This window comes from Schistocerca serialis, chromosome 2 (genome assembly GCF_023864345.2).
Source record: "Schistocerca serialis cubense isolate TAMUIC-IGC-003099 chromosome 2, iqSchSeri2.2, whole genome shotgun sequence".
Lineage (NCBI taxonomy): Eukaryota > Metazoa > Arthropoda > Insecta > Orthoptera > Acrididae > Schistocerca > Schistocerca serialis.
In genome coordinates, this window is record NC_064639.1 from 583,358,426 (window position 1) to 583,373,814 (window position 15,389).

At 40.6% G+C, this 15,389-nt stretch overlaps 1 protein-coding gene across 1 annotated transcript in view; it reads right to left on the bottom strand.

Annotated features, from left to right (window-relative positions):
* Window positions 1–15,389, bottom strand: part of LOC126456248 (serine-protein kinase ATM-like) — a 445,804-nt gene that overhangs the window by 385,723 nt on the left and 44,692 nt on the right. The window contains exon 8 of the mRNA XM_050091998.1: window positions 9,662–9,797. Within this exon, the coding sequence (XP_049947955.1) occupies window positions 9,662–9,797 (136 nt within the window). The remainder of the gene's footprint in view (window positions 1–9,661; window positions 9,798–15,389) is intronic.

Genomic DNA, 15,389 nt, shown 5'->3' on the forward strand with positions numbered 1-15,389 from the left:
TCAAAATACACAAATAACTTCTGTTTTGTAGCAGCCTCCACTCCGTAATTCTCTATTACACAAAGATACTCAATGACAAATACAGTGACAGAGAGAACCCTAGCGTTCCTGCTAACTTCAGAGCCATTTCCAGTATATAGTAATGGTTACAGAATTTTTAGTTACAACTCCTTATCACCAAGAACTTCTGTTTGCTCGGGAATTAAGAATTCCAGCCTTCAGTGTTACAAGGATCTGGAATTCCTACGATCACAGCAGTGAGCATCTGTAACTGCAGCTCTAAAATGTGGTTCCTTTAAATTGGAACATCAATAACAACAACTTTCAAAGGCATTTAGTGAATGATCTTTTAAGATTTTATGCTATATCATGTGTTTTAGGGTGGTTATTGTAAATGCAAGGGCATGTTGTAAATACATTGTCATTTTAATTCTCCATTAGTTACATTTTTCCCCAGTTACTTAATATCTGCAAAACCCACATCTGAAATTGATGGCAAAAACTTTTGTGATGGCATTCAGATCAGAAACAATTAGTTCAGACTTCGTGCTAGCAGAAATTTTCGTAACGGTGTACTTCAACACTTGGAAGAAATGAAGTGTTGCACAGTTTCCGATCCCTACACTGTATCAATGTTCCAAATTTATTACAAATTTCTTTACAGTACGTCATAAGAGTGACAGAATGTGACATTATTAATTTTGACCTTATGCTTGGACTCTTTCTCACTACTATTTGAGAAGAGAGGATTATGTGCTAGCAGTAGGTTTCACCCAACTCCCCATCTCCAACTATTGCCAACAACGCAAATACAATACCAGACTCTACATGCATTCATAGCTGTCAGCATCAACGAAAATTCTGCATAGAAACACCCAACAAGGCAGTTGCTGAACTCACGCGAAGCAAAATGGCTTGCTTCAGATCATGAGCCACACAAAATAGTAACCCTGCAGCAGTTTCACAGTGTGTACTACACACGAGAGGTTGATAAGCACAAAAGAACTCAGATTTTGATTAAGCCTAAATTTATAGACTGTGAGGCGTTCATGGAAGGTTACTCTGGAATTATTTGTAAACTATAATTTATAACATATTACATAATGTGTCATGGCATACTTTACTAAGACCCTAGTATATGCATACTGTTTTATTTCCAGAAGTAAATCACCCACAATGTACTTCAGAATGGTATCCCCAGACAGGGCAAAGTTATAAGCTGAGTGCACATAGCTTTTGAAATTTGATACATGCATACTGTTTCAATATATGGTTTCAACTCCTTTATACTTATGAGTGGAATATCTTGGTAACACTACTTATTGCATTTTCACCTCACTCAATGCTCATTATCTGTAGAAAGATATCCAAGCTGCATGGTGGTTGACATTCCACATCAAGCTGTAGACCTCCCACCCAGTAACTGAGCAAGTTAGTCAGTTAACATGTAAGAGCATCCTCACCTAGAATGGGACCTTGCTCAGTAAAGCACTGTGGTGTTCAAAACCACCTTCTGATTGTTGACTGCCTCAACATGCTTGTTTGGATTCATACTGTATGAATACAGCAGCCATGGTTTCACAGGTTACAGCATGTTGCCGCCAGTCAGCCCCCCCCCCCCCCCCCAATCCCTTCCCCCTCCCCCGATACCACCACCACTCCAAACAGTTTTTCTATCAAATAGCACTTGTTCCTCTTCCTCCTGCTCTCTAAATTTTACCCATTCCTGCACTTGCCACATATTAATTGTGAACATATAAATAATGGTATTATGACAGACAATAACTATGATTCAAGTAACGAATCAAACCTGCACCACTGCCTTGGGCAAGTGAACTGATTGACCTGTATAGGAATGAAACATGGCCTGTCTTCACAGCTTCAAACCTGTAAGTGCCCCATGCCTAGATAGCTCAGAAAGTAAAAACACTGCTCATGAAAGACCAGGGTCTGTGTAAAAGTCCTGGAATGGGATACAATTTTTATTTGTCATGAAATTAAATAAATGTAGGACATAGAAAGACGTCCAGCTGCACAATGGTTCACATTACATGTTAAGCTGTAGACTCCCCATCCAATAACTGAGTAGGTTAGTCAATGATCATTCCAGAGGATGGTATGAACACCACAGAGCTTTACCAGGCATAGTCCTATTCGAGATGGTAGGCAGTTGGCTTCCTCCGACCTTTTACTTAAGTTACCCAGTAAGTTATAGGTGGACCTACATGTTAACATGGACTCCAATCAATGATGCAATTTACCATTTTTCACATTAACAAACACTTAAAGACACGACAAAGTGTCACATAACAATTTTAGGACAGACAAAGGATCGAATCCAAGACTTCTGGATCCAAGTCTGACACTTTCAGGGTGTATATGCAGACAAGGAAAAGAAATTCCCAGATTTTTCCCAGATTTCCCGGTTAAAAATACACTTTCTACCAGGTGAAAACACGTGTTTTCCGTGTTAAGTGACAGTATATTTTTCCCTTATCAATCCTCTGAATGGTTATGGTTTCACACACAGGCGTAGAATTTCCTGGCACTTTAGAAAGTCAAACTCAGGGAAAAAAAAAGGACACGTTTTGGAAATATCTTTGATGTGCAGCAACATGTACACTGCCTATTTTCGTATTACGAAAGTATACATTGGAATTTCACCAAACACCGCATGTTACTTTCAGAATAATTGAAATCAAGATAGCGATGTGCATTTGTAAGCCAGTCATAGCTCATGCTCTCGCCAGCAAATGGCAGCGGATATTCAGAGTATAGGACACGTGATGTATTCAGCCAACAGCAACATCACTGTAGCATGAACACACAAACAGGGAAAGTTAATAGTTTAAATGAATATACACAATGTTGGTACAATAAAAGCAAAGCTTTCACTTATAATATTGGTCTCTAAGGTTAATAAGCTGCAAGAGAAGCTAAGCTTTTGCATATAATGTAGATCTTTGTTGTGTGTGTTACACTTAAGAAATATCATACAAATGTGCCAGTAAAATTTTTAATAATGACATAAAAGTCTGATCTTCAGGGTTCGAAATTCTTCTAAATGACTCATCATCAAAGAGTTGATTTTTAAATGAGAGTCAAATGCTCTGTGATTTAATAAATTCATGGTACATTCTCGCACGCAGTTCAACTTACTTTGAAAGTAACGCTTTTCAAACCACCATTCGCAATATTTTCCCGCAACCTGTTAGAAAAAGGTTCATTTCAGCAGTTGCCAGAGAGCGCAGATAACAGGCGACACCGCACTTGCACAGCTATCAATATGTAGGAAGCCCGTATGTACGTACGTGTAAAATATTAAAAGTAACACTACCAGAGAAGGAAAGTTGCTACTCACCATATAGCGGAGATGCTGAGTCGCGATAGGCACAACAAAAAGATACACACAATTGAAGCTTTCAGCCATTAAGGCCTTTGTCAGCAGTAGACACACACACACACACACACACACACACACACACACACACACACACACACACACACACGTAAACGCAACTTGCACACACATCTGCAGTCTCAGAGAGCTGAAACCACACTGTGAACAGCAGCACCAGTGCATGATGGGAGTGGCGACTGGGTGGGGGTAAGGAGGAGGCTGTGGCGGGGAGGGGGAGGGATAGTATGGTGGGAGTGGCAGATAGTGAAGTGTTGCAGTTTAGAAGGAGGGCAGGAGAGAAGGTGTGGAGGGGGGGAGGGTGTAAGTAGCGGAAAGGAGAGAAATAAAAAGAAATTAAAAGACTGGGTGTGGCGGTGAAATGACGGCTGTGTAGTGCTGGAATGGGAACCGGGAGGATGCTGGATGAGTGAAGACAGTGACTAACGAAGGTTGAGGGCAGGAGGGTTACGGGAATGTAGGATATATTGCAGGGAAAGTTCCCACCTGCACAATTCAGAGAAGCTGGTGTTGGTGGGAAGGATCCGTAAGGCACAGGCTGTGAAGCAGTCATTGAGATGAGGGATATCATGTTTGGCAGCATGTTCAGCAACAGGGTGGTCCACTTGTTTTTTGGCCACAGTTAGTCCGTGGCCGTTCATGTGGACAGACAGCTTGTTGGTTGTCATGCCTACATAGAATGCAGCACAGACAGAGGTTGCAGCTTAGCTTGTAAATCACATGACTGGTTTTCACAGGTAGTCCTGCCTTTGACGGGATGGGTGATGTTAGTGACCGGACTGGAGTCGGTGGTGATAGGAGGATGTATGGGACCGGTCTTGTAGCTAGGACTATTACAGGGATATGAGCCATGAGGTAAGGGATTGGGAGCAGGGGTTGTCTAAGGATGGACGAGTATATTGTGTAGGTTCGGTGGACGGGGGAATACCACGGTAGGAGGGGTGGGAAGGATAGTGGACAGGATATTTCTCATTTCAGGGCATGACGAGAGGTTATCGAAGCCCTGGCGGAGAACGTAATTCAGTTGCTCCAGTCCCGGATGGTACTGAGTTACGAGGGGAATGCTCCTTTGTGGCCGACCTGTGGGACTTTGGGAGGTGGTGGGAGACTGGGAAGATAAGGCAAGGGAGATTTATTTTTGTACAAGGAGGGGAGGATAATTACCGTCAGTGAAGGCTTCAGTGAGACCCTGGGTATATTTTGCTCATCACTGCAGATGCGATGACCACAGATGGCTAGGCTGTACAGATGGGACTTCTTGGTATGGAATGGGTGGCAGCTGTCGAAGTGGAGGTATTGCTGGTGGTTAGTAGGACTGATATGAACAGAGGTACTGATGTAGTCGTCTCTGAGGTGAGGGTCAACATCTAGGAAGGTGGCTTGTTGGGTTGAGTAGGACCAGGCGAAGCAAATGTGGGAGAAGTTGTTGAGGTTCTGGAGGAATGTGAATAAGGTGTCCTCGTCTTTAATCCAGACAACAAAGATATCATCAATGAATCTGAAACAGATGAGGGATTTAGGATTCTGGGTTTTTAGGAAGGATTCCTCTATATGACACATGAATAGGTTAGCACAGGATGGTGCCATACGGGCGCCCCTAGCAGTACTACGGATGTTTGTAGGTAATGCCTTCAATGGAGAAGTAATTGTGGGTAATATTAAAAGATCATACATTATGTCATTTAAAAAAAAAAAAAAAAAAAAAGCATCAGAAGATACTCCAAGAGCATCGGATTTTCGTGAACCATACTAAAATGTGCACATTTAAAGTGCGTACTTAAGTGTACATTCGTATGTCCAGATTCCCAATGAAGTAGACCTCGACCTGATATTAAGCTTTTCAGTGTGGTTTTCGGGATGTAAATTTTCTTGGAGCACCAGTACTGTATTATATCATGTTTGGTTCTTTATTATGACAAAATGCCATATGTGCTAGAAGATGAAAACGTGCACTTGAAATGCAGCGAACAGTTGAAAAGGCCAATACTGTGGAATTAAACATTTCGTTTCAAATGCACTGACTGCCCCTGCGGAAAAAGTTTATAAAAGTCAAATTTCTTTAGGAGACAGACAAAAATAACTTCATTGTTCCACAAGGCGATTAATGCTTGACTGTCAGAAAAATGGAAATAAAATAAAATCTGAAACTAATGACATATTTTAGCCTTCCGTAATTATGTGAATGCATTTTAATTCACCTGATAGTCCCCGGCCACAGATATCCATTTTGTTTAAATTTGACGTGAGAGTAAATGTGGGGGAAACAGCAAAATCACTAAATGTAAACACGAGTCACGTGGAGACTACCCACTATAACTCAGACGGTTCTGCGCATCAGCCCCAGATCTACGATATTTGCGAACCGGGTCAATACTAAAAATAAAATCAAATTTTCACAAATATGTTCATCTTGTAGTGCGTATCTTTCTGAAAAGCCTGAAACATAAAACACATGTGTTAGAGGAAATGTTAAGACATATTATTTAGTCTTAAGTGTGTGAAAGTGCAGTGCCACGCCTCTTCATAAGGCATTCTTCTACCGCACATCACTGTATTTCGCTCTGTGGAATTGAAACTTGTATATTTTGTAATGGATGCCATCAAACTATGTTCAGGACAGTGGAAACTGAAATGTCCTCTGGAGCCTCTCCTGCTCCTAGTCGGCCAGTTTGACAGCCTGGCCCTCTTTTTTTTTTTTTTAAACACACCACAACTCGCAATTAATAGCGGATGGGATTATTTGTAATCGGGAGAACAAGAACTCTTCAGAAAACTTACACTCATTATTGTCTATTAGCCAATAACTTTCTGTTTTGTGTGACATAAAATTAAATATAGGATACATACAACCAATAAAGACAAGAGACAAGGAAGAAAGTACACATTCCTTCAATCCTTAGCTCCTAGCATTTTTTCCTCTCTAATCTTGCTACAGCTTTACATGGCGTGCTTTCCTTTCTGCAAAAAAGAATCTATTACCTCATCAAAGTTCATCAAACATTTTGCTACATGAAAAATCGAAATATCATTATCTAATACTGAAAAAGCTGTTAACACAAATAATACCCAAGACTGGTGTGGTTTCTCGATCTGATTACGTCTATTTTGTCACTGTCTGCTAGATAAAACAAAATAGGCCTTTCTAATATTATAGCAATTTTGTAAAACATACCAAATAAACGAGACTGTTTTGGCACAAATGGCCATTTTTATAACAAGACAGAATATAATTCACGAAGTACCAATAGCAAAAGCCTATTAGGCCTACTAGAAGCAAAAAGCTTTATGTTAGGAAATGGTTTCACATTTCATTCATATGCATGAGTTTCTCAAGCATGAGATCGAAAAGTAGTATTACGAAATTTTTATATGAATTTGGAATCGTCTTATTCTTCCACAATTTGTGTGATGTCCCCGTTTCTTCTCCTTCCTCGTTCTAACAAACAATTTTGTCATCACCAATTCTGTGGCTATTCCTGTCATTGTCAAAATTTGTTCACCGATTAACTTCACCAACACTGCCGATTAACTTCACTAACCCTGCCAGAATCACAGGTTTAGTTATCACGCAATTATTTTCCAGTTAGGCGCTATTACGTGTTCGTTCAACACGTTTTCCGCATTACTTCTAAAATAGAACTTAAGCGGCTGCTAGCTGGGGACTGTATAGATGGTCCTTACTAGTATAGTGATCTGGCCAACAATTTTCTGTCAAAATTTCATTTTCTTGGATACACCGAGAAGATAATACATAATCTTTCTCACCTGTTATTCCTGTCAGTGGTTTATTTCCATTCTGGTAGTCTCAATCTATAGAATTCGCTAGTAATTATACCAACGCTGATCATTCGCAAACCCAATCAAGCACAAAATCAGACAGCGATTGGGATTCATCCGTTCGGCTTTATCCACTCAGCTTGTATAGCCCTGTCCCCTTTTGTCTGCAGAAAGTTTATTTCTAGATGCGACGAGGAGTCTCCTGACAGAGACATCACGCATTCAAAAATCAACTTATGATTCATTCAGAAATAAACTTCAAATGTGTTCAAAAATATTCAAAAGCCAACAACGAAGTGTTTCAAAATCATATGAATAATCGATAGACAAACGTGCACTGGATACGAGGCACTTTGTGAAACAAGTTCTTTTCCTCAAGAATATGAATTTGGCGCCCCCTTTTCCCGATAGTATCTAGCTGCTTGCTGCGACTGCTTGCACAGCCAACAGCCACATTCCTGTAGCCAGAAGTGGGAGAATCTACAGCTCAAACGCAACTCAACTGTTCATGTGCACGAACCCACTCAACTCTAAAACAAATCTAACGTAAACAGTTGTGACTTCACGCTCATCGGAGGCAATTTGTTGTTACGAAGCATTGCATAGTATTCCTAAAGCCTTTGACACAGTTTGCTGTTGGCAGTCACTTCCATGGGCACTGTGTGTCGTTGTTGTATATGGCGCATTTCCTTTGCAATTTAAGTTATTTTCGTTTTTTTCTCTTGTTTATGTTTTATTGTTGAAGTATTATTCTGCAGCAGCGGGATACAGTAATATCCTTTGTTAGATTATCGGTTCTCACCAGTCAAAATTACAAAAATTTAACTGAAAACTAAAGCAATGAAAAATTCCCGGAATTGTAAAAAAATCCCGGGTTTTTCCCAGTTTTCTCCCGGATGAAAAAAATTCTAAGGTTTTCCCGAATCTCCTGGTTGTCCCGGGGTGTATACACCCTGACCTTACCACTGGGCTACCAAGCTCCCCTTTTAAATCAGTGTATCTAAAATAGATCGTAGGTCTGTGCTTCTTAAGCACTGACATTGACAATCAATTGCAGTCTTATTAACATCCACAATCTGGATTGCCCCAAATACGTCTAGCTTATGTTTTCTCTAATCCAAATTGCCTCCTCCTCGCACAACAATTTAAGGAAAATGGTTATACGAGAGAACAAACAATAACATGGAATTACACGAAAATTATGAAAAGGTCTTGAGTGCCTAAAATACACTGCAAACTGTTACCAATTTAAGACAAAGGAAGGCTAGTATTTAGCACTCCACCAACAATGATGTCATTAGAGCCAGAGCACCAACTAAAATTGGCAAAAGGCATGTGAGAATCATTATAAACTTGCCAAGGAATAAAATCTAAGAGCACTATGTACTTAAATAGTAGGTTTATGGCAGAAATAGACTATGAAGACAGGAAGATCAATAGCTTCTGAGAGATTATGAGACTCTTGAGTATGTGTCTCCTAGTACAAGTTGAGAAGAAGTAACAATCACAGAGTACTTGCATTATGGGTTCACTAGGCATATGACAACAGTTCACTGGAAAAGAGAGAGAAAGGTTAGGAAGACTAATGACAAGCTCATTAAGATGGAAGGCAAGTTCCCTTTTCAAAGAGACCAGCCCAGAACTTGCCATAAGTGATTTAGTGAAACAACACAACATCTAAATCTGGGTAGTGAGATGGGTATTTGATTCCCAATCCATCTAAGTCTGAGTCTGATGAATTAATCACTGTGCCAACTCATTCAGTGGCAGAAAATATGGAGATGATAAATTGAGCACTTTCCATGCTGGCAACTGCTTAAACAACTGTAGTAAAGATGACAAGTGATTATGGAATGGTGGGAGCACAGGAAGAAATGGGATATAACTGCAACTGTTGAGATCTCTACTAGTTGTCTCCCACAGAATCGGACACTGTTTGCACTGTTAGAAAAGACCAGTGTTGTGTGGCGTGGTTGCTTTTATGTTGTTTTCTTTAACCTATGTTGATTTCACTTTCGACTTATTTTCTCTTTCAAGATCATCACTCACGTTTGACTACTGATTGCTAAAAGCTTATTTAATAATTATATTATTGGATTTTATCTATTGTTTATTTCTGGATGGATGTCTTCATGTGTATTCTGGGAGACACACACAGCATTTGCAGTGCAAGGCACAAATTTACAGAAACTTAATCAATCTCATGTAACAACTGTAGATCAAGTTAACAGACCGAAATGGATGCATGCACACATTCACACCCACAAAATCTCTTTTGGCAAAAATTACATTATTGTTATAAAGACAGAACTAACTAACTTTCACGAAACCAAGCAAATTGTAACAGAAAACTGCTAACTATTGCATGAAAATTATATCACTTACACACAAAAGTTTATTTGTTTACCTGAGCTTGTTAAGAGAGGGGACATTAGAGACACAGTAAGAACAAAACTTCGTACTCACTTCTTTTTCAGTTTAAGACCAATAAATGATTGAGCACATCCAAATTTCACTATTCCATCAAGCACATCTGCTATTGCCGACATTTCCAGCTGCTGAGGTGGCTCTCTAAATAACCTCCAGAAAACTGCTGATAAATCTGGAATTCAAAATGCAAGAAACAGGAAACCTGAAGAAAAATCAAGCAGAACACATAATTTCCAAACATTAAATTGCTTTTCCAGCCTTAATTACCACTGACACAAACAACACAGTTCAGCCACAGTGAGATTCTAATTTAAAACTGGACACTAAATATTTTATTTAAAAACAGACAATCAAATAGCGATAATATTCATACTTAATATATCAGTCAAATTAAAAATGTAGGTCTTTCATACGGCTGTTATGAATAAAGAATGAACAACAAATAAAACAATGGAGGATCCTGAATGGAATAACAACATTACAAAAGGATAAATTGTTACTCAACATGTAAAGGAGATGATAAGTTGCAGACAGGCAAAACAATAAGACTGCTACACATTTGAGCTTTCAGTCAAACGTCTTCTTTTAATATAGGAAACATACACACATTCACCAAAGCACAACTCACGTACACATAACCACTGTCTCTGTCCACTAACAGCAGACTGCAAGCAATTGTGGCTGACGGGAGAAGCAGTCCACGGACGGTGGGGATATGGAGAAAGCAGGGGCACGGAGGGAGAGGGATGGCATGGTAGGGGTGAGAAAGGGAGTAGTGCTGCTTGTAGGAGCATGCAGAGACATGGTGAGGGTAGGGCTGCTAGATGTAATTGGGGGGGGGGGGGGGGTGTTTGAGGGAGGTGGGGCAGAAAAGGGGAGGAGGGGAAAGAGACTAGAGGGTGCACTGATGGAACAAAAGGCTTTGTAGTGCTGGAATGGGAGCAGAGAAGAGGATAGCTGAATGAAGGACAGGTATTAGTGAAAGTTGAAGCCAGGGGGGTTACAGGAACATAGACTACAGGGTGTACATCCGGGAACACTTTCAATTATTTATTGCACTAGAACTAAACATTGTACATATTTCATACATAGTGCATTTTGAAGAGAAACTCTGAAAGTGATTTTTTTTCTTTTTTTCCTTTTTTTTTTTACAAACATTTAATATGCAAACCATGAGTGACCCGGCAGACATCAATACAGTAACTGAATTCCTGCCATACCCATCCCAGTATGGCATCGCCAACTGTGGCAGTCATTTCCCGTATTCTCTACCGGAACTCTGCTACATCATGTGGTAGAGGGGGTACATACACCAGATGTTTAATGTGTCCCACAGAAAAATGTCACATGGAGTAAGATCTGGTGATTGGGGAGGCCATTTCATGAAACAGCTGTATCCTTCTGTAGCACGGCCGTTCCACTGATGCAGCATCTCCGTGTTCAGGTACCAACGAACTTCACGATGAAAATGGAGTGGAGCCCCATCCTCCTAAAAGATGAATAGAGAGTCTGATTGCATTTGAGGCATCAGCCATTGCTGCAACATGTACAAGTAGGACTATCCAGTGACTGTGCTCTCAGTGAAGAAGAATGGCCGTACAGTTTTCGACGTGACAAGACACAACAAACATTTACCTTTGGGGAATCATGGTCATATTCAATGCATTCCTGTGGATGCTTCGTACCCCAGATTCAACAATTATGCCTGTTCACTTTCCCATTAGTGTGAAAAGTGGCTTCGTCACTAAAAATTATGTAATCAACAACGCCATCCCCATCCTTATTCCATTGTTACAACTGTGAGCAAAACTCAAAACGCTTGTCTTAGTCTTCGTCATTGAGCTTCTGCACTAGATCCAATTTGAATGGTTTCATAGATAGCTTCTGTTGCAGGACTTTCCACACTGTCATTGGAGCCATTTCGAGTTCACGGGATGCCCAACGCACTGATTTCTTTGGACTCCTTACGAATGTCTCTCGTACACGTACCACATTCACTTCACTCACACTGGAATGTCCACTTCTGTTTGCTGGGCACAAGCAATCCATCATAACAAATTTGTTGTACCAGTGGTAAATGGCATTCCTTGTTGGTGACTTCCTACCGTACTTGGTTCTAAACATCCGTTGAACAGCTGTAGCACACTTGTTTTTGTCGAACTCCAACACACATAAAGCTCGCTCCACACCTGAACTCGCCATGCTTGTGACTAGAGCTGACTACTGGCAAATTACCAAACTGCGGCCGTATACATGAAAAAAAACTTCCAGGGTTTCTCTTCAAAATGACATATGTATGATATCTGCACAATGTTTGGTTCTTCTGCAATAAATAATTGGAATTGTTTCTGGACTTAATGTACACCCTGTATACTGCAGTGACAGATCTCATCTGTGCAGTTCAGAAAAGCTATTGTTGATACGAAATAACAAGATGGTGCAGGCTGTGAAGCAGTCACTGTAGTAAAGCAACCTGTGAAAGCACTCATTATTTACAAACTAAGCTGCAACCACTGTGATGCTTTCTACATAAGCATGACAACCACTGATGAAATACAACAAAGAGACTGCTGGACCACCCAGTTGCTGAACATGCTGTCCAACACAACATGCTCCACAGCCTGTGCCAACTGGATCCTTCCAACCAACACCAGCTTTTTTGTACTGCATAGATGAGAACACACTGTACAATATTTTATACACTCTTTTAGCCCCGTTGGCCTCAATCTTCAGCGGTGAATGGAAAAGAGGGGATCAACTCAATGTCGAGGAGAGCACATAGCGCAAGGATAGAAAACGTTCAATACATTTTGTTTGCAGTATTTCTACCTTTTTAACTAATGGAGAATTGCATTGTATTCTGACTGAATTAATGCTGCCAACTGTGTGAATGTATATCATGTACTCTGTCTTTCTGTGAACATCTACCATGTTAAACTGCAGTTTGCCTGAATCTATTTGTAGTCAGAATTGAATTGCCTTTAAAATTGAACACATATTCAGCAATAATATACATTACTGCAGGAACCAATAAAAGGTTAGGTTCGGGCCAGTGATGTACTTACGTGTTTCATGTCCCAGTGTTGTTGACGCTCACCTGAGGAAAGGTGGAACAAAAGGGGGTGTGTCAGCTGCTGGTCCTATGCTACCAATGAGAGATCAGTGGCAGACATGTTTGGAAGTGACAGTTGATGAAATATTGTCGCATTCTCATGTCAATATACATGTGAAATCCGCTATGTATTAAGAAAGAAGCTGCATTTTCAGGCCTCACCATAACTACAATCTAGGAAGCTGCCACGTATCCTGAAGAAAGAACTAAATATTTTTAACAACAAACATTATAAGATTTCATTGCTGGCTATTTTAACTGCTCCAATTTGAACTGTGCTATTAGGTCCCACTATAACTTCCATCCTGAAAATTGGAGTGTATTTGAAAGAAACAGCTAAATATTTGTGACAACGAAGATTATAATAAATTTCAAAGCTACTTGTTTCACTTGCAACAATTCCACCTGTGCAGCTGTGAAACACATTGTGTTGGGCAGCACGTTCAGCAACTGGGTGGTCCACCTGTCTCTAGCCCAGAATTTGTCAGTGGCCACTTACGCAGACAGGCAGTTTGCCAACATAGAAAGCATCACAGTGACTGCACCTTAGTTCGTAAATCACATGAGTGCTTTCACAGGTAGTGCTACCTTTGATGGGATAGCTGATGCATGTGACCATGCTGGTATAGGTGGTGGTGATGGGAGGATGCGTGGGACAGGTCTTAAGTGTAATTCTATTGCAGGAATTTGAGCCATGAAAGAAGAGGTGGGTAACAGGGATATAGTAAGGATGGGCAAGGATTTGCGGAGTTCCTGCTCCTTTACCACACAGTGCCCTGCTCGTGATTATTGGTGCCGTTAGCCCCTACACTAACATCATTAATGCCCAGGGTATTGTCGTACTGAATACTATCTTTCCTAATGTCTGACTGACTCCAAACCTACAACCTCCTTCCTGGACACTATGGCCAACTGTATTCACACTGACAATCACTTCCCCTCTGAAGGCATCAGCAACAAATCCAGTGTACAGCAATGGGCATCCACATGGCACCATCCTGTGCCAATCTGTTCATGGGCGATCTAGAGGAAACCTTCCTATCCACCCAGAATCTCAAACCTTTCACCTGGTTTAGATTCATTGATGACATCTTCATGATATGGATTCAGGGTGAAGATAACCAATCCACATTCCTCCAGAACCTCAACACCTCCCCCATTTGCTTTACCCAACATGCCACCTTCCTTGATTATGATCTCCTGCTCAAAAATGGCTACATCAGTACCTCCACCCATATCAAACCTACAACCTACCATCAATACTTCCTTCATGTACCAAAACACAAAGTACCACTCTCCTCATGACTCAGTACCACTCAGAACTGGAGCAACTGATTCATATGCTCCACTAGGGCTTGCACTACCTTTTGTTGTGCCCTGAAATGAGGAATGCCCCAATCACTATCTTCCTCACCCCTTCTACAGTGGTTTTCCAGTGGTCACCGAACCTACACAATATCCTCCCCCATTCCTACTCTGCCCCTGCTCCCACGTCCTTGTCTCATGGCTGATATCCCTGCAATAGACCTATATGCAAGACCTGTTGCATACATCCACCACCACCTAGTCCAGGCTGATCACAGGCATCACTTATCCCACTAAAGGCACATAATTATATGTAAAAGCACTCGTGTGATCTACAAACTAAGTTGCAACCACTGTGCTGCTTTCTATGTAGGCATGACAACCAACAAACTGTCTGACTGTATGAATGGCCACTGATGAAAAATGGTAAAGAGACAACCAGACTGCACCGTCTGGATCCTTCCTACTAACATCAGCTTTTCTGAACAGTGCAGATGAGAGATCTCCTTGCAATATTTTCTACAGTCCTATAGCCCCGCTGGCCTCCGTCTTCAGTGGTGAAGGGAAAGGAGGGGGTACAGAAATATGGCAGAACTACCAGTGAGATTTTTTGACCAGTCAATAAACATCTCAAAAAAGGTACACATTTAGAGAATAAGACACAAGCTCGACAGTCCTTTTGCAGTTCTGTTATTTCACAATTCCTTTCTGATTTTGCCTAAATTCTAATACGAATCAGGACCCCAACTTATTACTCCATCTTATTTTTCCAAAAGTCAAGAACAACGTATATTCAGTGGTGTAAACTATGATTTATCATTGATTACACACTCTCGTTCTGTTGAGTGCCAGCTGTCTACAAATATATTTTACATTTCACTATAAAGGCTTACTTGAAGGTGCGCATTTTAGAATCAACTTAGTCCTGACTGATGAATACTGAACGATATAACCAAATAAAGGAAGCAACTCAGCTGGATCTACAAGTGAAACTGGCAGGTTACAGAGGCATTTGTATTTCATTTGCTATGTATTTCTGCTGTAAGTTAGCTGTAATAGCTTATCTTTAATATCCTTATGGCAACAACAAAACTACACAAGCTATTACAGCAATATTCCCAAGGCTAAGATAAAGACTTTTCACAATATGTGTGTTGCTTCTCCAAAGCAGAGTAAGTTTTATGAATACCAAAGACACCTTTGTTACGGAAAATAAAATGCAAGGTCATGGGAAAAAGTGGTAATGTAAAGCTTAGAAAAACAAACAGTATACAAACAATGTACTGTATTTATCCAAGTGCAAGACAACCCTGAATGTTAGCCCAAGCTGAAATATGAGAACCACGA